The sequence below is a fragment of the Hipposideros armiger genome, unplaced genomic scaffold (genome assembly GCF_001890085.2).
Source record: "Hipposideros armiger isolate ML-2016 unplaced genomic scaffold, ASM189008v1 scaffold_11, whole genome shotgun sequence".
Classification (NCBI taxonomy): domain Eukaryota; kingdom Metazoa; phylum Chordata; class Mammalia; order Chiroptera; family Hipposideridae; genus Hipposideros; species Hipposideros armiger.
The window spans coordinates 2,942,886-2,966,318 of NW_017731361.1; the positions used below are offsets into that span (position 1 = coordinate 2,942,886).

The 23,433-nt window shown below is 36.7% G+C and overlaps 1 protein-coding gene across 1 annotated transcript in view; it reads right to left on the reverse strand.

Moving 5' to 3' along the window:
• The window catches only part of PFDN1 (prefoldin subunit 1), a 53,241-nt gene extending 30,047 nt beyond the window's left edge, over positions 1 to 23,194 (reverse strand). The window contains exons 1-3 of the mRNA XM_019662366.1: positions 23,092 to 23,194; positions 20,485 to 20,651; positions 2,951 to 3,035 (exon numbers count right to left, since the gene is read on the reverse strand). Of these exons, the coding sequence (XP_019517911.1) occupies positions 2,951 to 3,035; positions 20,485 to 20,651; positions 23,092 to 23,124 (285 nt within the window). The 5' untranslated portion in view covers positions 23,125 to 23,194. The remainder of the gene's footprint in view (positions 1 to 2,950; positions 3,036 to 20,484; positions 20,652 to 23,091) is intronic.
• Between the last annotated feature and the right edge of the window lie 239 nt (positions 23,195 to 23,433).

Consider the following 23,433-nt stretch of genomic DNA (forward strand, 5'->3'; position numbering starts at 1 on the left):
AAGATCTTAAAGATTAATAAATGGAGCTGGTAAGTGCAGGAGGACAAAGTTCCCAGGCAGAAGGAACTACTTTTGCAAAGACCTAGTAGAAAGAAAGAAAGCACAGCATGTTCTAAAAATAGAGTATTTCTGTATGAGCAGAACATACAGTGTAAGAGAAGGCGAAGAAATGAAGGAGATGAGAGAAACAAACAGGAGTTGTTTCCTAAAGAGCTTTAAAGATATGTAGCTGGTTTGAATTTTACCACAAAAACAGTGATGGGTTTTACACAGAGGAGTAATTTAATCAAATTTAACATTTTAGAAAGGTCATTCTAACCTAAATATGTTAAAAAGATCCGAAGGGATAAAGCTGGAGATAGAAAAACCAGTTAAGATGCCACTCAGAATAAAGGCAACTGGTTTCAAGGTGGGAAAAAATTCCTGAAGGAAATATCATTTAATAGAGAAAACAGGGAAGAAGTAATATTCAAAGATATTAAGAACTTTCCAGAATTAATGAAAGACACTAATCTTCAGATTCAGGAAATCCAACTTAACCCAAGTAGAATCAAGAAAAAAATAAAAAGCCTAAATTCACACCTAAATATATCCCAGAGAAATTACAATGCATGAAAAAAAAGAGAGAATATCAAAAGGAACCAGAGAGAAAAAAAACAAAGGAACAGCAGACTGATAGATGATTTCTCAACAGCAACAATGGGAGCCAGAAGTCAGTGGAATATTATCTTTAAAAGAGCTGAGCGATTCCTAAACATATAAAGCAAAATGAAACATATCCTCTGAACTATGGAATAGTGAGCACTTACAGTACCCAAACAGTAGTCTCTAAATACCAATAATTAACTAAATAAGCAGAAAAAAAATCAGTACGAAATGCAGAAAATCTGAACACTACAATTAATAAAGTGTACGTGTGTATGCACACATTTCAGGCTGAAGTAACAAAGCTATAAAGGTATGGCAATGGCAAAGTTACAGGATTGCTTCATGGAAGTCAGAGAGTATGTAGTTGGTTATACTATTAAAAATACAGGTTAGGACAGTATTGGAGAGTATACTAAATGTAGAGGTAGGGGTCATGCAATAATCGAATGTTGAGGTAATAAGGAACCTACAATGGAGGAGAAATGGAAAACAAGAAATTGAATATAAACAAGATTTACATTACTAAAGTGGAAAGATAAATTATCAAATGATGAGAAACAGTATATACAGAATAATTTCTCTTTATTAAAAAAGTGTCTTGGGCCTGCCGAATGGCTCAGCTGGTTAACAGCTCGCTTGGGAGCACCAGCTCTGAGCAGCAGGGCTACGGTTTGGATTCCACACTGAGGGCCAGTGACGCTCGCCCTTTACAGCTAAGATGATGAACAACAGCTCGACCTGGAGCTGGGCTGCTGTGAGCCGCCGTGAACAGCCGTCCAATGGTCGGCAAGCGACTGCCTCACCTGGGAAGAGCGCAATGGTAATACCAACATGGGCCAGTGAAGTGATGTCCTCCACAACTAGACTGAAGAACAAAAGGACAGCAACTTGTCTGTTCCCTATCCCCAATTCCCCAATGCTGTTCCCCTGCCCCAATTCCCCAATAAAGTATTAAAAAAAAGAAATATTAACACATACTTTTTATAATTTACATAACAGAGATTATAAGAAAATTATATACACATTACTGTGCATCTTACTACTTATTCATCAGGACAATTTTTAGATATATTTACTTACAGTTGCAAAAACACATTTTTTGTTATCTGCATGAAACAGTTTTGATTGGAGTTAAGATTCTTTTGTTTGAAAACACTAGAGGGTTCAGTCTAGAACAGCTGAGCTGACAAAGATGATAAAATCAGGCACAATAATAACCTGATTACTGCAGGATAACAGTTTTTTCTTTTCTGTTGTTTGTTTGCCTATTTGTTTTGTTTTTACAATGCATCTTTCTAAACTCTTATTAAGTTTGTTTAAATCTCTTATCGAGAGTGTTTAAATCATCAGTAGTCAAACAAAAATAAGCCTATGTAACCTAAGACATTGCATGCTCACCAGGCCATGCCAAGTCAGTGCCCCTGAGGAAATCCCCAGGAGGATACAGGGGGTGTCTCACCAATTCAGCAGAGGGCTGAGTCAGATTCTGCACCACTGCCTCAAATAGTACTCACACTAATTAGATAAACTGACCTATGAAGTCACTGTATCCACCCCCATCTCAGGAAATCTTGGTCCCAAAGAAATAATAACCAGTGTTTTGTCCAGTCCAACTTTTACTATATACAGGATGCACCTTCCACCAAAGCCCAAGAATATCTCATCAAAGGTCTTAATGTATAAGGACATTTTAGTAACTCCAATTTTCCAAAGATTTTACTAAGTTGCTCTTACGTATAATATTTTTCCCTACCTAAAAAAAGTTGTTTTCCTCATTGCAACACCATCCTTCAGACAGTTAGTTAGTTATAGTTAGTTCACAGTTAGTTAGTTACTACTTAGTCTGTGTCTAGAACACAATCTATGTTAAAGGAATTACAATATGTAAAATAAGACATATCAAGATTCTTTAACTACTATTATCATTACCCATGCTCATGCCCTTCCACCTGAATATGTGTTTAAATATATGTTGCATTTTTATTTTTGTTTTTTAAAGAACAGAGATGTTCACTGAAAGGCAATGGAGAAAATACATTCAGGTTAACAGTATGCTATCTTCTTCAAAATCCCCTACAGTTTCAACATACTTGTGTGTGTGTGTGTGTGTGTGTGTGTGTGTGTGTCTTATACACCGCCATGAATATGACTGTTTCATAGCTCTAACCCGTTTAGAAAAAAATGAAAGCTATGTGACATGACCTTGGCAGGCATACATTTTAATTTAATATTAAATACGGTGATGTAATTACTTTTTCCCTAAAAGTTGACTACTTACTGTCAATATTCACTTAAAACTTACTTCCAATTCTTTAATTTTTTCTTCTGCTATTTTCTGTTTCTCTAACAGCTGATTGTGAATTACCTCCTTGGACTGAAGAATAAACCTACAAAACATAAGAAAATTGAAGATTATGCCACATGGCCACTATATTCTTCCAAATTAACAGCTATATACCACCAATATTAAATTAAGAAAGCTAAAAGAATACTCTTCCAATTCAGAAATAATACGATGCATTATTATGTTAATGTGACAAACTCAGGAAATCACAGATTTAAGCCTTATTGGCTGAGAAGGAATAAAAATTTAAAAGTAAATTCTGCCTTCTTGTCTAAGAAGGGAATCAGGCTTCAAGTAAATTCAAAGATAAAGAATAAAAATAAAGGAATAAAAATTTATTACAGGCTAAGAGAAAAATTAACAAACAATAAAAATGCTCCATAATTTTTATTTTTCCAGTTATCTATATCAACTTTTAGCTAGATATTTTTTAAACAATATTTGTGCATTAGAGCTCCCCCTCCAATCTTCTTTTATTCTTATTTTTTGTAACAGCAGTAACTCATGACCTTTTAAAGTCACAATCAAGTACTGTGTTAGGATCAATGCATTAGTGTTTACATGAGTTCCTAACACAAAAAGCGCTGTATAAAGCCTAATATCTTTTATTATTATTTCCAGAGTGTATAATACCTCTGAAAAGCTCAAAATGCACAAGTGGAAAATTCCAACTTTTTCCGTTTTACAGTTAGACATATTATTTACAACTGATGAGGGTGGAAATATGGGGAAGCTTTACAAATTAACACTGAATCTGTTTTGTGACTTTATGTTCATAATTCTTGCTGTGGGGAAAGGGAGAACAAACTATTTTATAGCCTCAAGTAAGTGAACTGAAATATTTTCCTTCCACTGGAACCAAGGGAAAACCTCAATTACTCAAATCCCTTTCCGGATTGTCCAACTAGGCTTGAACAGATTTCAATTAAAGATTACAATTAATTAAGTGAACTGTTTCTTCTCTTTGTACATAACTTAAAGATTTTCTAACCAAGAACTAAACACCATCCCTTAACAAAAAGCCAAACAAGAAAACATATCAAGGTAGCAATATGCAGCTCTCTCTATCAACCTCACAAAAACAACACTGTGTCAAGTGGGTCTTTAGCAAGAGGGTCTGTTATTATACATCCATGACAAGTAAAAACAGACCAAAAAGGGCAACTCTAGCTTTGCCCAGACACCTGGGAGAAAACTGCTATCTCCCCATCTTCTTCATGAATACACCTTGGCACACATATTAATAACGTACGGTGAACTTCTCTTTCACTCCACTAATTAATTAAGCCTGTGTCCTGATGTGGCCAGTTCAGACAATTTAACTGATGATCCTCGTCTTCAGTAGTAACTTGATCCACTGTAAAAATCTTACTCATATATTTACTGCAAAGGCAGCCTACAATTCATGCAAAACAAGGATAACTATATAACCTTTTGTGTCTAAATGTTCTTATTATTAGTCCAAGAGACAGGTGCTATTTCTGATAAGATTCTGGTTTACAGACTATTTTTCTCAGAGCTAATTAGACTTACAATGGTTTGACTTACTATTTTTTAACTTTACAATGGCATGAAAGCAATATGTATAACAAACTACATGAGATATTCAACACTTTATTATAAAATAGGCTTTGTTAGATGATTTTGCCCAACTGTAGGCTAATGTAAGTGCTTTGAGCATGTTTCAAGTTACAACGTTTGGTAGATTAGGTGTATTAAATGCATTTTCAACTTAATGATATTTTCAACTTACAATGGGCTTATTCGGACATAACCTCATCTTAAGTTGAGGAGAATCTGTATTTAGTACAGTATGTGAGGAGAAAGGTTGTTTTGAATTATACTAAGTCTCAGTGTCACCTTGTAAAAAGTATTATAAATCTAGGCCCAAGAATCACACATTATGTCACTACCTGCACGATTTTTCTAAGAAAGTCTTTTAGCCGTGGAAACCATTTTCAAAGTAAAATATACATTTTTAAATAGCACTGATTGCTGACCAGTGAGTAGTATTCTCAAATAATAGGTCATCAGACATTATCTTTATTAGTCTGAGAAATTTTCAAAGCTAAGATTAGAAGTCAAGTGGCCTCTACTTGTGTGGCCTTTAAAAATAAAGTATCTGAACAGATACTAAATCCCTTGAGCAGAAAATAAAATTACTAGAAAGCAAGAACACTCAACAACAAAAACATGTTTTTCCATGGCCACACACCCCTGAGGTAGCTATATTAGACTGTGCCAACTTCAAAGGCCAGAGAAGTCACCAAAGCTGGCCAGCCTACTACACGCCGAAGGACATCCAAGCCACGAAAGTTTTAAACAAGGATGAGTATCGAGTAAACGCCAATGTCTACCTCAAAAAGTAGTTAACACAGTCAAAACTCAAACAAAAAAGTCACGGGAAATTTGGTTTGGTCATCAATTTTAAAAATGCCGAAGATACATGGTATGGAGATTGGAAAAGGCTTTGAGAAACATTTGGTTTTCTGGAAAAAGTCTGTAGAAAACACCTTATCTGTTATTAAAAAGGCACTGAATTATCAGAAGCTATTTTGATGGTAAAGGATATAATTATAAATCATATAAATAAACATTATGTACACAGCTTCTCAAAAGCAGAGAATCTCACAGAGATCCTGCCTGATCATTTATGGAAAGCCAAATGGTAAAGGATTCTGCAGTTCAGAATGTGCCACAAAGGAAAAATAAACCATGAAATTATTTTTATATGACAAATGATATACACAGAATGTGCTTACGATACTCAGGATGACATGATCTAGACTAGAGTCACTGCTTTCTAAAAGGCCTCTGCATTGAAAATCAATGCCATGTGGTCCCGCACTGTCAACTCCCAAGGGCTTGTAGCCTGTTGTTTCATTTCCTCATTTATTTACAACTATGCCCTCTGAAAAACACAATTTTATGATGGCCTTTGGTTTTGTTGATTTGGGAACAATCAGAGGCTGTGTTCAGAATTGGTATATGACTACTATTTTTTTCATGTGCCCAAAACACAATCCAGGGTCAGTGGCAATGATGTTTTTTGAGTTCCCTTTCAAAGTATGGTCACCTGGAAACACACTATTCAGAGACAATAACATGCTCATGATAATGTATTTTGTTTGGGTGGAAAACTTTTAGAGGATGTCTGCAAACATATTTTAATGGCATTTAGGGTATCCACAAATTCAAAGGCACAGAAAAGGCTGAATAAAAATGAGCCTATCTTGCTTCTTTGCCTCATTCTACTGGTGATGAAAACCACTTGCATGTATGCACAAAGATAAACATGCAAAAAAAATTACTTCATAATTTTAGCAGAAAGGATGGGATGAAGGGGGAAGAGAGAAAAAAAAAAACCTGGGGCCGGCCGAGTGGCTCAGTTGGTTAAGAGCGCAAGCTCTGAGTAACAGGGTCACCGGATCGATTCCCATATGGGCCAGTGAGCTGCACGCAAGCTGAGCTGCCACTGAGCTGCCAACAGGTGGCAGGATGGCTCAGCTGGTGAGAGTGCACGCTCTAACAACAAGGTTGCCAGTTCCACTCCCACATGGGATGGTGGGCTTCACCCACCCGTAACTAATATTAAACAGGGCACCTTGAGCTGAGCAGCTGCGAGTTGCCAACGGGCAGCCGAATGGCGACTGGACTTGGAGCTGAGCTAGCTGTGCCCTCCACAACTAAGACTGAAGGACAACAACTTGGCTGTTCCCCTTCCCCAATTCACCAACACTGTTCCCCTTCCCCAATTCCCCAAAATCTTAGGAAAAAAAACCAAACCTAAATCCATTAGTAAACAAGCAATTAAAAAATTGTACATCCATAGTGTGGCATGCTGAATAAATAGAGACTTCTGTGATTGGTATAATGCAGAGTAGATACCCTGAACATTTCGTGATTAAAAACAAAGTGAAGAAAAAATTCTTTTTTCAACATTCTCTTGAGTAACCAGATGAAAGATTTCACAAACACACAAAATGTAGTGAAATCAGAATTCTGGAAGGTAAGAAAGCAAAAAACTCAAGATTTTCTGAATTCTAGAGACCTTGATCATCCACACTGGCACAGAAATAGGATATAAAACAGGAGGTAAAACCTGGGCCATCCAAAATAAGGATGCTGTTAGGAGAATCCTTGATGAAAGCCCGGTTCCCAAAGGGTTCCACATTCAATCAAGCGTGAAGAATAAATAAACTTGCTTCTCAACAGAGTAAATTAGAAGAAACTTGTCTATGTATATAGCTTGGTAGTGAGTAAAATGAAAATACAAAAATGTCCCCTAAGAATGTGTAACCATAAGCTGGCCTTCTCAGGGGTTGTGGTCCAAATTCAATCTAATATATGGGCCACAAAATCTCAGGCACAGAATTTACAATGTTCCTAATTAGGTGAGTGGTAAAGGTCAAGTAAACTTGAAGATGGTTTAATAAAAATTAAACTAAAACACAAAGAGGAAAAAGATGTAAAAACAATATAAACAAAACAAAAGAGGATACAGCATGCGAGACCTGAGATAATATTGAGCAGTCTAATATATGTGTAATTAAAGATCCAGAAGAGAGAATGGAACAGGAGAAACATTCGAAAAGATATTAGACAAGAATTTTCTATAACAAATTTTTAAAAACCAAGCCACAGTTCCAAGGCATTCAGATAAACCCAAGCAAAATAAATACAAAGCCCTAGATGTAGCATAATTAAACTACTGAAAACCAAAAATAAAGAGAAAATCTTGAAGGCAGCGCAGAAATGAATATTTAGAGAAACAAAGGTAAGAGTTATAGCAACTTCTTGTTACAAACTATGCAAGACAGAAGACAATGGAACAGCATTATCAAAATACTGAAAGAAAAAAGCTGTTGGGCCCGCCTGATGGCTCAGCTGGTGCGAGCGCATGCTCTTAACAACAAGGTTGCCAGTTTGACTCTTGCATGGGATGGTGGGCTCCCACCCCCCACAACTAGACTGAAAGCGGCAACTGGACTTGGAGCTGATGGGTCCTGGAAAAACACAATGTTTCCTTTCCCAATTCCCCAACACTTCACCAATAAAATCTTTTAAAAAAAAAGCTATTTACCCAGCATTACATACCCAGTGAAAATACCTTTCAAAAATAAAGTGTAAATTCAAACAAACAAAAGCTGAGTTTATTCTGGCAAACAAACACCATAAGAAATGTTAAAGGCCATTCTTCCAGCAGAACAAGTATGATCACATATGGCAACTTATAAAGAAATGAAAAGTATGGAAACAGTATAAATTAAGATGAATATAATAGATATGTTTTTCTTATTGTTAATCATTTTAAAAGATAGTTGACTGTCTAAAGCAGCAGTTCTCAACCTGTGGGTCGCGACCCCTTTGGGGGTCGAACGACCCTTTCACAGGGGTCGTCTAAGACCATCAGAAAACAAAAAGATATTTACTATTCATAAAAGTAGCAAAATTACAGTTATAGAGTAGCAACGAAAATAATTTTATGGTTGGGGGTCACCACAACATGAGGAACTGTATTAAGGGGTTGCGGCATTAGGCAGGTTGAGAACCGCTGGTCTAAAGCAAGGATTGGCAAACTATGGCTTGCAGCCTAATTCAGCCACACTCATTTAAATGTTTACATAATTTCTCCTGTTGCTTTCTTGCAACAATGGCAGAGTTAAGAGAGAGATTTATGGGGCCGGACGAGTGGTGCGTTAATTAGGAGTTGGCTTGGAATGCCAGCTCTGAGCAGCAGGCCCCGGTTCGGATCGCACATATGAGGGCTAGTGATGCTGCTGTGCCCTTTGCAGCTAAGATGGTGAACAACAGCTTGACCTGGAGCTGGGCTGCCGTTGAGTTGCCGGTGATGGCGTAGGCTGCAGTGGGGCTGGCCGGCAGCTGGCGTGCGCTTTCATGAGCTGCCGTGAGCGGCCGTCCAATGGTCGGTGAGCGACTGCCTCACCTGGGAAGAGCGCAATGATGGTGCTAGCATGGGCCAGTGGAGCGACGTCCTCCACAGCTAGACTGAAGAACAACAGGACAACAACTTGTTTGTTCCCCTTCCCCGATTCCCTAGCGCTGTTCTCCTCCCCCAATTCCCCAATAAAATCTTTGGGGGGACAAAAAAAAAGCATGACTCAACTATATGTAGCCATCAAGAAAACCACTTTTAATAAAAAGACATAGATGGTTCAAAATAAAAGCACAATCACACCCACTAGGATGGCAATAATCAAAAGCCAGATAATAATTGAGGCCAGGGCAGTCCCAAACTGTCCATAGTTTGGGGTTGCCATCTGCCTCATGCTACAAAGTAGGAGGCTGTCTTCGGGGACAACAAAGTCATCTTCTCCTCTGAAAAAGACTCCTACATGATTGGTTTTGGCATCTTCCAGGAAAAGGAGGGGAGGGATTGAGGCCTTATGAGTGGGTTTTCAGTTGAGGCAGAAAGACAATGGTTATAACCAGAAAGTCTAGAGTGAGGTATACTTACCTACAGAACTCATCATTGTTAACCCAGCCTGGGATTCAAGACAGTCATAGAAGTGGATTCTTTAATAATGAAATAAAATTTAAAAAAAAAAAAAAGATAATAACTAGTGTTGAAGAGGATATGGAGAAACTGGAACTCTCCCACATTGCTGGTAGTGCATCTGCTGTGGAAAACATTCTAGCCGCTCATCAAAATGGTAAACATAGTTAACATATGACCCAGCCATTCTAACCCCAGGAATATAGCCAAGTGAAATGAACACACATATATATGCACAAGAACTTGTACATAAATGTTCAAAGCAGATTATTCATGATAGCCAAAAAATGGAAACAATTCTAACACTTGATGAATGGATAAATTAAATGTGGTATATCCATACAATGAAATACTATACAGCAAAAAAAGGAATGAAGTAATAGCACATGTTACAACATGGATTAACCTTTAAAACATAATGCTGAGGGGGCCGGCCGAGTGGCTCAGTTGGTTAAGAGCTCACTCAAGAGTTTGAGCTCTGAGCAACAGCGGTTCGAGTCCCGACCCGAGCTGAGCAGCCGCTGAGCTGCCAAAAGGTGGCAGGATGGTGCAGCTAAAAAAAAAACAACAACAACAAAAAAAAACATAATGCTGAGAGGACAGACAACATCACTATGGTATGATTCCGATTACATGAAATGTCCAGAATAGGCAAATCTATACAGGCAGAATGACTAGTGGATACCTATGGCCAGGAGAAGGGGAGAATATGGAATAACTGGTAATGGGTTTAGGGATTCCTTTTGTGGTGATAAATATGTTCTGGAATTAGTGCTGATAATTGTACAATCTTATGAATATTCTAAAATCCACTGAATTGTACAATTTAAAATGGTTGAAAAATTAAATTTTATGTTACGTGAATTTTAATTTTAAAAAAGCCAAAAGACTGTAATGGCAGACCCAAGACATTATACATTTGTCAAAACCTATAGAATTGTAGAAAGAATGAATCCTAATGTAAACTATGGACCTTAATCATAATGTGTCAATATTTCTTAATCAATTGTAACAAATGTACCATACAAAAGCAACATTTTCATATAGGAAACTGGTAAGTGGAGGGAGCCAGTGTGCATGAGGCTCTGTGCACTTTCTGCTCAATTTTTCTATAAACCTAAAACTGCTCTAAAAAATAAAGTCTATTAATTTAAAAAGACAAACCAAAAAAAAAAAATGTTGGGGACAGTTAAAAAAGTTAAAAGGTCATTTTTTTAACTTAAAAAAGTTAAAAAGTGGAACTATTTGAGCAACAAAATAATGTGGTATTAAATTGTAACCCAGGAATACAGCAACTAGACCTGCCATACCTCAGGCAAAAGAAATCTACAGAACATAGTACATTCAAATCTAATTCAAGGATGCTGCTACATCTTGGTACTGTGCTATCCATCAATTACTATATTCATAAAGCCCTCTGTATTTTCTCTTCCAATGCCCATACTGCAAGCATTAAGCATCTTGGCTAAGCTATGTCTACCCAAAGCCTAGCAGAGAAATCATTTATTTCAAGGCTTCAACTTGGCTAATGACCCTCAGAATAGTATCAGCCCTTACGACCTGCACTATGTCTGTATCATCTAATGGTCATTTCTACTTGTATGTTCCACATCTCCTCAAATTCAACGTATCCCAAATTTAACTCATATTAAATCTACCTATACCAACATCCCCTAAAAGCAGTTTTCCCATCTCAGCTTCTCTCAATGACATCACCACTTGCACTCACCTGTCTCAAACCTGCACGTATTCTGCTTGTCCTCTATATTCCCAATTGACCCCTGACTCATCACTTTCATACTGATCTTCTCTTCTTCTCCATTCCTCTTGCCACCTTAATTTATGCCCTTACTACTACACTCCTGAATTACTTCAATAGTTTCATACCTGTACTCCCTGATTAGACTCTCCCTAATTCACCCTAAATATATTACCAACAATTTTCATGCAGCTAGCCCTCAATTGTTGGTCACTGTAATGATTGTTGTTGATGATTTTAGCAGACAATATCCATTCTTCTTTCCTTGTTGACAGAACCCCAATTTTGTTTGGGTACCCTCCACTTTCCCAAGTGAATCAGAGAAGTGAATCCTGGGGTGAATCTTGACTGGTCTTTCCAATCATGGCAGTCCCATCCCCCCAAAATATAAGCCCAAACACATGGCTGAGTTCTTGTCATGAAATGTGAGAGGTGGTCCTTTTAAAGACTTCTGGGAAACATTTCTTCCCTCCTACCAAGGTGACACAGAAAACATGGTACTTTCTAATTCTGGATGTTGTTATGTCTGAATGAAATCCTTGTAACTCCTTCAGCCTACCTGAAGATGAAGCTAACAAGCACAGGGGGAAGGTAGAGGCAAGAGTACTGAAACACGTAAGTGGACTGAAGCCCAACGTACAGTCCCTGAGGAGGCCTGATATACACAACATGGATGCATTTCAGAAGCATTATGCTTCATGGAAGAAGACATACAAAGCAGTATATATACTGTAACGATTCTACTTATATACTCCATATGAAGTTCTGAAATAGGCAAAATTAATCTAGTGACAGAAATCAGATTATCGGTTGCTTAGAGCAGGATTTGGGGGCAGAGAATTGACTTGGAAGAAGAAGGAACTTTTTAGGGTGATGAAAATGTTCTATATTGTGATTGCAGTGGTGGTTTCATTTGTCAAAATTCATCCAACTGTACTCTTTAAATGAATATATTTTACTAGATATAAATTACATCTCAATAAAGTTGATTTAAGAAAGTTAATTAGTACTACAGCATGCCAAATGGTTGTAAGTATCATGGAGAAAACTAAAGCCAAAAAGAGTACACGAGGCAATCACTCTCCATGAGGGTGGAAGTAGGTGTATAATTCTAAACAGGATGGTCATAAAAGGTCTCAATGCCTTTTTAGTAAAGACCTGTAAGCCATGTAGACTCTGGAAGAAGGGTTCACGAAGAGAGCCCAGCAACTGCAAAAGCGTTTATCCTTCTCACTGAAAAAATGGAAAGCCACCTGAAGGTTTTGACTAGAGTGATCTAACATGTTTTAAAAGGCTCACTCTGGCTGCCCTGTTAGAACAGCTATGAAGTTAAGGATGGAAGCAGGGAGCCCAGTTAGGAGGCAACTGCAATAAATGGTAGTTTAGACCAGGGTGATGGTAAGTAGAAATGTTCAACTTCTGGACTAATTTAAAGATAGTCTTTGCTAATGGACTGAATTTGAAAGAGTGGAGTCAAGGATGAGTCTAAGATTCAGAAAAATTGGCAGGGCAGAAAAGCCATTTACTGAAATTAGGAAGACTGAGGGAGAAACTGGTTTATATGTAAACAGTGACAATTTTATTTTGGTCAAGTTAATTTTAAGATGCCTATTAGACCATCAAATGGAAACATAAAACAGACAGGTGGATATACAACTTTGGAGTTTGGGGAAGGGGTCTAAGCTAAAGACAAAAATCTGGGAGTTGTCAGTACATAAAAAGGCATTTAAAGAGATAAGCCTGGATAAGATCACTAACAGACTCAGTACAGACCAGAGGAGGAAAAAAATCCAAAGGCTGAGCCCAAGGTCAATCTAATATTTGGAAATGGGAAAGAAAAGGAAACAGTAAAGGAGGCTGAGTAGGAATAGCCAATGAAATAGGAGGGAAACCAAGACATGGTATCCTGGAAGCCAAGGGAAGAAGTGCTTCAAGAAGGAAAGAAAGAGCAACTGAACTGAACGCTACTCATCGGTAAAATTAACATGAGGATTGAGAATTCACTGGAATTGTGAGAATCGGTCCTTTAAGGAACCCAATCCCATATAAACATTCTTTGTTCTAGATGAGTAACTCACACACTGCTAAGTTCAATCTGTACTAATTAAAAATCACTGTGTATTTTTAAATCAAACTGTTACTCCTGAAATGGAAGCAGTAGTATGTTCATCTATTTTAAACATGATGCTTATTTTTGGTCACTATTTGGTATTCTAAGTATTCTGGTAAATAATCACCTCTGATGTTTACCACTTTTACTCTGGCCTCATCAAACCCCAAACATTTCCACATATAAGCATCAAGCTACATTACAACTTTTTCCAAGATGTGATCTTTATTTTATTAGTAGGTTAAAATCTAACACTGAATAAAATATAACCCTTGGATGGTAAAAAATTACTACCCAATGAGCACTGAAGGACACAAACAGAAGAGAAGACTCCTGGTACAAAAGCAGAAAGTCCCAGCGAAATATAAATATATTTTGGCACAAATGCAAAAGACTCAGTCAGACACACACATACAGGATGCATATTGTGATCCAAATCTTTTTACCCTGAGCCAAACAACGTAAAAGGCTCAGCTTAGGGCAGTCATGCTCTTATCTATTTAAAGATATTTTTAATACTGGGCTCCTGCTGCTGTGCACATTTTGATATGAGAACATTTCAAGTCCTCTTCAAAGCCAGAGGAATAGTTTTCCAAGTTATCTAGTCCATTTCAAGGTATCGGATCTTCCTCAGAACAAGGGTTGGTAATGAGAGTTCCTGGCAGAGACAAGGAGATAACATTCTCCCAGACATGTCCATTCAAACTTGAATTCTAAAAACAAACTATTTATTCTTCACAAAGCCCCAGGCACTAATGGTGCATGTAACACACTGCAATCCTATCCGTTCCATCTGGGCAAAGGTATTTGCAGTTCACAGCAATTCCTGATGTAATAAGAAAAGAATACTAATAAGTCGTTATCAAGTGTGTGCTCATATGTATGGACTGACTGCTTTCTGAGCTCCTTCTCGGCTGCCTCAATAAACAGATGATATTCCTTGACACGAACACTTCAGTCCTCTCTCAGATTAGATAGCAAGTTGTTCCTAAATTTGCCACTATGAGTTAAGTGGCAGTTAAAATCAGAAAATTCTTGGTACAGCTTAAAACTGATTGTTTTCCATTTCAGAGAAATTCAGCTAAAGTCAGAGTACACAATTCCCCAACAACAAAGTAACGAAGTTCAAGATTATTGCTACCTTTATTTTTTTATTGATATAGGAAGAACAAGGTAATGGTACCTTTCACTCTTCCCTCGGTTAACTACTAATTTCTTGCTTATCACCAATTGGAATATACTGTAGTGTCCTCTTGTGTTGTTGAATAATAACTACTTTCATGCAACAAAAGTGGGTTTTGTTTAATCCTTTGTCAGTTAAAAAAATAAAAAGGTCACACCTTTTAATGTCAGGAAATGCAGAAGCAAAATCCTCCAAGTAATTAAATGAATCAATTACATTTACCTTTTTAAAAGAAGTACAGGGCTAAAATAAGTAACCCTACAAGGACACAGTAAATGAAAATTTTATTTTAGCACATTTATACATCCCAAGGTAAGTATAATGGACCTTCTTTGTCCTTTTTTACAATAGACTTCTACTAATTTGTACAACATTTTCAAAATTAATTTCCTGTTTCAGAAAGATAGTTTGGATCCTGGAGGACATGGGAGGGGAAGAGGGGAAAGAATTATTACAAGTACTCTTCTGCAATAGAAACATGGCTATGTAATTCCTACACAAATGTTTGTTAACTTCCCCTGGCATAACAACAGTGATGTCATTCTACACAGCAGTACAGCAGAGTTATAATGAACACTAAGTTTTTAAATCACTGACAACTTAAGGAAATTAAGAATATTACTCAAAAATCTCCTCTCCCTAGAGTAGTACCACATCTGTGGAAGAGGAGAGAGTGCCCATCTGGGGTTATATACATACGCAACATCAACAAAACTGAAGTCATTTTTCCTTGCACAACAGGAAAAGTTGTGGTTTTTTCCCTTAGAACTCTGAGCAATGAAAGCCATGACTTTAAATGGCTCTGTATAAAAACACATGAAGGGTGGGTCATAGTCTATTAGTAAAAGCAGCTCGACATCAAGAACTCCTGCTTTAAAATAAAAATCTAAGAAAATAACTAAAAATTCCTTCTTACCTTTGAAAATCATCTTTGCTTTATTTTCTCTAAAATACAGATTAATAAATTTGAATTTGCAATGTGCTCTCACACCAAAAGTAATCTGCACATTATTTTTTTTCTCCTATAGCAAGCACTAAAAAGAAATATCCAAACTTGAATCTAGTGAGAACAATATAAACTAGTCTAGTATAATAGCAACAGTATTTACTATACCACGATTTGTGATTTATTTCCTAATCTCTTAGGAATAAAATTGGTACAACTATTTCTTCAGCTCTAAAAATGACCTCAAATTGACTGGAATACCAACTCTACAGCTACATGAAATTGTAAAATGGTTGTAAACTTGAGGCAGCATAACTATATAGATCCCTTTCCATTAATATTTAACACAACTAAACTTAGAGAAACTGTAAAAATTTCATCCTGGCTTTACCAAATGTCACAATACGAATTACAGGTCCACATCCAAACTAACGATTAAAATCACAACAAAATCAACATAACATTTTAAATAAAGGGCAGTTCAACGAAGCTGTCATGGATAGTTCAGATCTCTACATCTTAATTAGTTGAAAAATTGCTCAACTATTTAATTTTTTTTTTTATTTCGTTACGTATCTGCTTGCACTTTCTACCTGTGCCACATTTATCTTAAGTCTTACACTTCTGGATCTTTTAACCATTAGAGATCAACCATCAAATTACTTCAACAAGTAGAAATAGCAACACCGCTCCCAAACAGCAATTTCTGCATTGCTAGACACTTATCTAGTTGGTAGATTTATACCATTGTTCATTCTTAGTTCCTTAAATGTAAAAAAATACCCACAGAATGGTGGCATACCTCTAAATTAGTTTAAATATGGCACAAAGTTATTTTTAGTTAGGTTCAAGTTTTAAAAAGGCACTAATTCTTCTCAAAGGCTAATCTACTCAAGTTCCTCCCATATTAAAAAAATAAAAAGCTTAATTTGTCCCTTTTGGAAAGAAGAAATGTTATTTATGTAATGCTCAAGCAAAAGGATGTTAGAATAATAGACCTGACATAAAACCAGGGTCAGGAGCATACCTATTGTTCATAAAAATAAGTTTGACATTTATTCTAATATGGTCCTTTCAAACACTAGCATAGCCAAATGTCATTTTTTGTGCACTTTCAAATGTAATCTTTTTTTTTTAATATTCCTCTACTATGCAAAGTAAAAAGGAAGAAAACCACCATATACCATTATAAACTGGTTCTTATTCATGAAAATAAAGATACAAGAAACATTCATGTAATATTTATTTGAGATCTGTCTCTTCCCTCCTTGCATGCTAGAAAGATGCAAAGACAAACACTTCCAACTATTCAGACAGATCATGCCACAGTTGTAACTTTCATCATAGTTCTCAAAGCAGTATGGTGAGGTCAGCTCACAAACAGCTTAAGGAGTAAAACTAGAAATTGGTGGTAGTAGTATCAAGCTACATAACAGCCTCTCCAAAGAATATGAAGTAACAGAACTAAAATGTGCTGGCAACATGCCAAGAGTCTGGATGGAATATAGCTTTGAGCAACAAATACGCAGAGCTTACAGTATATAGCAATTTATCATCTCTTACTCTGAAGCTTGATTTTCCTTGTTTTAAGCCAAAAATAGCCATATGTAAGAGGTATTTAACACTACTAAATTTCTCTATACTTATAACTTGAAAGGCATCTGGGCTTGAAATGATTTGGTAAACTAAACATATACCCCAAAAGAAAAAGAAAAAGCTGACTTTTATCCTACATAAGGATGAGGAAGGTAAAATAGATACAATGATTTTGGTATTATTCTGCATAGAATAGCCTTTATTCTCCAAGAATTATATTACCCTCAGCTTGATTTTAAAGGCTTGGGTTTTCTATATTGTCGGTTCTCACTGAATATTTCTGCAACTGGTTGGTATGTAGAATTAGTCAATCTCGTAGATTTAATAAAGAACTAATCCTGTCAGATCAAATGATAAAACTTTGGTAGGAAACAATTCCTTTGACCTTAGTCAAAATGTTACTTTTATAATTTCACCTTTATTAAATCATAATAAAGTGGAATGATAAACTCTAATTCTTAAGTCTCTGACAATTTTGAAATATGTTCTTTCTAAAGAATCAAAAAATAATGCTGTTATTTTAAGCAAGAGAAAGAACCATATTCAATTCAAATCAACACATCTATTTTGTGCTAAACATTATGCTGCAAACTAAAGAAACAAAGACAATACGTATCTGGTCTCACAGATGTGCCAATCTAGTTGGGAAGACCGACCCATTTAAAAATCAATCACTTTCTCTCTCCCTGGTCCTCAATGTGCTCCACTAGCTATAGGAACAAAAGCCCTAGAATCACCTAGGGATGTGGCTAAGTCCTCCAGAAAGGATGGAAAAATCTTCAGAGAAGACGAGCTATATGTCCTGAAGGATGAGAATTTCACAATGGAAAGTGGGATATCACAGGCCAAGAAGGACAGAATGAGTAGAAGCAAGAAAGCACAAAAACATGGCATGTGTGAGGAAGCCCATGTGGCAAGGGCAAAGATAACAATTTCTGGTACATGTGCTACTACTCTCTTCTACCCTCACCCCATGACAGACATCACTAATCCATTAAAGCATGTTTAAAGTCAACATGAGACTCAAACTCCTTCTCAACTAATAACCCAAAACCAGTGGAAGGAGATAAGTCCATGAGATGAGATTTACATGCTATCCTGAGCCTGGGACTAGAAAGTGGTGGAACTTGAGGCTAGAACGGTAAAGTAAGGACAGATGATAAATGACCATGAATGCTAGGCTAGCAAATTTAGATTTTATCCTGTGAGCAACAGAGGAGGAACAAAGGATTTTATGAAGCATACTGACGTGATCAATTCTGGCAGATGTATGAAGAATGCATTTGGACAGACAGAATAAAGGCAGAAAGAACAGTTAAGATGCTAATGCAGTAGTCTAGGTAAGATACAATGAGGCCTGAATCTCAGAGATGACAAAAATCTACTGCAGGTTCTAAAACAAAAAATGGAATATTTTGGATTTTATAATCCACAGTTTTAAAACAACAGTTTGAGAAAAATTAGTATTCTGATTAGAATTCCCAAATAATACTCAAAAAGGAAAAGAGAAGACAACTTAAGGTAAAGACTAGAATTAAAGAAGTGAATCACAATGATACTCAAGATTACCCAAGACTATAAATTCAGAAATAGATATTTCAGGTTTAGCATCAAGAAAGAGAACGTCCTCATGACCAGACTAATACTCAGCAAGTCTTTTCTTCCTGAGGGCACTAATGCTCTAGCCAAACAACAAACACTATTCACCTTACATGCCCCTCCAATGCAGGGTCAAATGCACATTCTCGGTGAGATGCAGAAAGCACAAAAGTCAAATTTAAAAACAAAGTTTGAAACCATACAGGAGTTCCATTTTATCCAAATATTTAAAACTACACATTAAAGAAACATAATTTATGAAATATATCTTCTGGGAATACTACTGTTCTACCATTAACTAATTCATATCCCAGCCTTTAAACTCTGAAATTCTTCATGTGGAATACAACCTATCTGTAGCACTTCAGGGAGTATGCAAAAAAAAGCAACACTCCCATCACTGCTGCAGAATGTGTAATATATGAAATTATTCTAATTAAAAATAAAAACTTCATTGTAGTGCAAAGGCCAAAGATAGAGCTTTTCTATTTTGGAAAAAAATTCTTTAGCTGTTGCAAACAAAGGCTAATGCAGCAACGTGAAATCCAAGTACATGTTAACAAGCATGCTAGAAAAGTTAGCATTACTGTTTTAAGACCTAAGGATATTCACATTAAGGATAAAATTATCCTGTAATGAATGCCAACAATGCCCTTCTTACTACATAGACACATATTCATATTCAAGGGTTCTACTTTGTTCTCACCCCAATTCTTTGTGTCCCCATAACATACTCTCAAATTGGGACTCTCTTCCTCTTAAAAAAGCTAAAATGAAAAATATGAACTCTGGAGATAAAATTTATTTGTGGCATATTGTTTATTCTTAGAAAGCAAATCAGATGAACAGTTTATCACAATCTATCTCTCTTCCAGAAAGATATGGATTAGCTAGTCATGAGCAGGGTCTACTTCTCATGATGTCATTCCAAAGCCATTACTAAATGTTACACATGTTATTCTTCCTTCAAATCAATCACAAAACAAGTCACCCTAAGACTGAGGTCAAATTCCATTCCAACGAAACGTTCTACAAACTTGAAAGTAATGGTCCACTTACCAAGTAATATTCAAAGACCAAATTCCAAAAAAACCCTCCTGCTTTACCCCCCCCCCTTAAAAAAAAAAAAAAAAAAAAAAAGTCAGTCTTCTCCTTTTAGCTCATTGTAATGGAATGTGACCTGTAGTTAAGGGGTTTTCCATTCCTTACTGCTCAGAGAACATGAAGCAGATTTATTCTCTCTTATAAGAGCAATATGTTTTTTAAAAGAAAAAAGTGAAATGTAGGTTAATCATATAATAACAATTAGAACAAAAGGTAAATTGGTTTACTAGATTTCTCATGTATGACAGGATGAGTGTATTTAAATGACAAGTGAATCTATTTTTATTTTACAACCCTGGTCAGACATCTAAAAGATTTATGATTAGGTAGGGAAGGGGAGGTTAAAACTACAACTACTTAAATAAATCTCCATACACAAAATTACTATAAACATCTTTTCATGACAAATCATTTTTTTTTAATCACTGAAGTTACACACTTTTAATACCTAGTAGTAGAGAGAACAGGGAAATATTTAAGAAATGTACTTCAAAGTCTAAAATTAAACACATCTATCTGGGATTCAATTTCTCATTTTTAAAAAAAGAAGATATTTGGACTAGATGATCTTTAAAGCTACAGTGATACTTTAACCCATTTTAAAATGAAAAAATTCTATGATTTAATTCGGACAAAAGCTCTCCCAAGATAATCCCCGTAAAGGTATATGTTACTTACATCCTTCCTACACCTTCATACATGTTAGTCTCGTCTACCAAAGTCATAATCTCTGTATCTGTAAGATGTGCATGCTTTTTCGTTCTGTTTAGCTGTTCAATCTGTATATCTGCAAGCTTCACCTTCTGTTGAGTGTCAATGACTTTGGCTTGAAGCTCTGTGAAGGCCTAATAAAAACAAGTTCTTGATTTAGTAGGTGAAACACTTTATAGGAAACATTTAAGTCAAATCCAAATATATTAAAATACAGTATGCTAACCAGAGACAAAGCTATGAAATTTACCAAAGCAAACATCAATAAAAGTCAGTACAATTATATTAAATCAAGCCACTAGGCTAAACACTGAAATTACCCTGTCCTCAGAAGATGGAATGTATTTGAAGAAGAAACAAATGCACATTAAACAATAACCATATCAAGTAGCAGGGACTCAAGGAGTAATAAAAACAATGAATGCAATAGTCAGAGGATGAAACCCAGAAATCCAAAACAAGAACCATAAATGTAACAATTCTCTACATTTGTATTATTCAACCAGGTTTCAAAGCATTTTCCCAGGTTTCAAATATTAATAGAAATATTAACATGAAAACACTGAAGGGTATAATAAAAAATATCTCATTTACTCCTCAATAATCCCATGATTTAGGGATGGCAATTTCATCATTACAGTTTACATATTAAGTAACTAAATGTGTTAAAGAGCTATAAGTGGCTTGCACAGGGTTGACCAACTATCAGGTGGAAAGGCAGGTACTTAAATTCATTTCTTCTGACCCCCAGTTCAGGAATCTTTCCATTCTACTGTCTACAGTAATATAGAGAATATAAATAATAGAAATATTTTTAAGAAAAAGACAAAAATGAAAAACATTTCAAAGCACTGGTAGAATTGCATCATGATCTTCATATGCACATAACAGGCCAAATTTGAACCTCGTGTACACTTAACTGAAAGATAAACACAGTTCTTGGATACTCTTGTTGAAGTGCCTGAAATGACTTTCACATGCTGTTAAATTTATGCCTTAATAATAACATTTGTGACTGCAATACATGGCAAAGGCTACTACTTAACTTTTATTCTGACTTTGTTCTCACTTACTGCAAAAGGTTTCCAAAGATTTATTTTGTACGAAGGGAGGTGTCTGAAAATTTCCTATTAGTCTCCAGCCAAAAAAAAACCCTTATGAAGATATTAGAAGATAAAATCTTTAAACAAGTTTCTTCAGTTACTTTAACCGGTTATCAAAACTATCCAACTTAAGTGTGTAATCATTTTCTTAGTTTGCATTAATGGCCCACAGGTGTCTTAGCAACAAATTCAAATAATACTGGGAGGTAAGTCCATTCATAGCTGTACTCTACTGTTAGCTCTTTCATTAAATCCAGACTTAAATTTGAACTTTTAACAGGAGAAAAAGGTCAATGTTTACACTACTGTAAGCATTCTTAAAGTGAAATTGGTTCTGCAGGTAAAATTACCTGATTGTTCTGTACACAGTTTGCTAAGGGAGCTGGTATACTGTTAAAGCTGAGATACTACAAGCTTTGGAGAACACCACGTAAGAGCCAAATTTACAAATTTCGAAAAAAGAATGACAAAAAGCAAGACATACACATAAATCCTCACAGCAATAACAAAAAGCTTCATTTATTAGGATTGACAGCTACTTCAGCTGTCCTATTTCTTATGCAAAGGTTGACCAGAAAGCGGTCTGAAGTAAAACGTGCTCTTTTGAAGAACTGAAATAGTCAAAAGGTGTGGAGTAAGGCAGACAATACTGGATTCTAATCCCAGCCTTTGACTGAATTTTTTTTCTGGAACTGTTTCCTTTTCTAGAAAGGTACAGTTTAAAGTAGATGGAGCCGAGGATCCTTTCCAATACCCGCCCCCTCTCCACCACCCCCAAAATGGTTTGGGGTCCGTAATGGCGTTAGAATCCTGACAACTCTTAGATGATGAAAACATTTCTGAGTAATAACACATTTACAAGCAATTGTTTGAAGAGAGAAACCTAATTCCTTCTGATACCAATTTTATTTGTAAAACTTTACGGGACTTGTTTCTTTTTCGACAAGTCCTTCAAAAAAGGGAGAGGGTGGGACGCCAGAGCCCTGAGATCTATCTGACTCTAAACTGTACTGCGTGCGACCTTTCAAGGTATGGGATCGAATAAGTGGCCTAAAAGCACAGGTAGGATTTGGAGTTTTTCAAAGCAAATGAGGATGCAGCATTACAGATGCCTTAGCTCGGGCAAACCGTCCTAAAGGGCTCCACTTTGAAACGCTTACTTCAGGCCTTAATATGGAACTGAAGTCTCCAAGTGCAACGAAACGGCTCTGGAGCTCGGTAAAAGGGAACAGGCCAGCTATTGGCGCACCAGACAACCAAAGACAACCCAACGGGCTCTTATCCAGAAAGAGCTGCTCGCCCCCTACTCGAACTTAAGAAGACCCGGTCCCGCCTTAGGACTCTAGGAAATCATTCTCCAGTTCCCTGGGGCCTCTTTTCTTCCTCAAGACTCGGGCCTCCTCGATATTCTTATCCACAGTCCCCTTAGCTACCCAAGAGAAGCCTCGGCCTGCTCAAGACGCTCTCTTACCTTCTTCAACTCCAAATCCACGGGCGCTGCCATCTTGGCTCACTCTCTGCGCCTGCGCGATGGGGGAAGGCCGCAAAGAATGAGGGGGAAGGGCGCGCTTTCGCGGTTTAATTGTCCCCGTTCCTTCTGCGCCTGCGCATAAATCGGGCTAGTCAGGCTTCTTCCTCCCTATCCAGCCAGTGACGCTTGAAATATTCGGGATTCGATTCAGGCTGTGTCCCCCACGTGATCTATCAGGCTTGGGCTGCTTCTCCACATCCTTCCAGACACAACACAGCACGCAGATTTCGTGTATGGTTTTAAGCATTTTGACAAGTAGCTTAGTTTTTGTTACTAAATTCA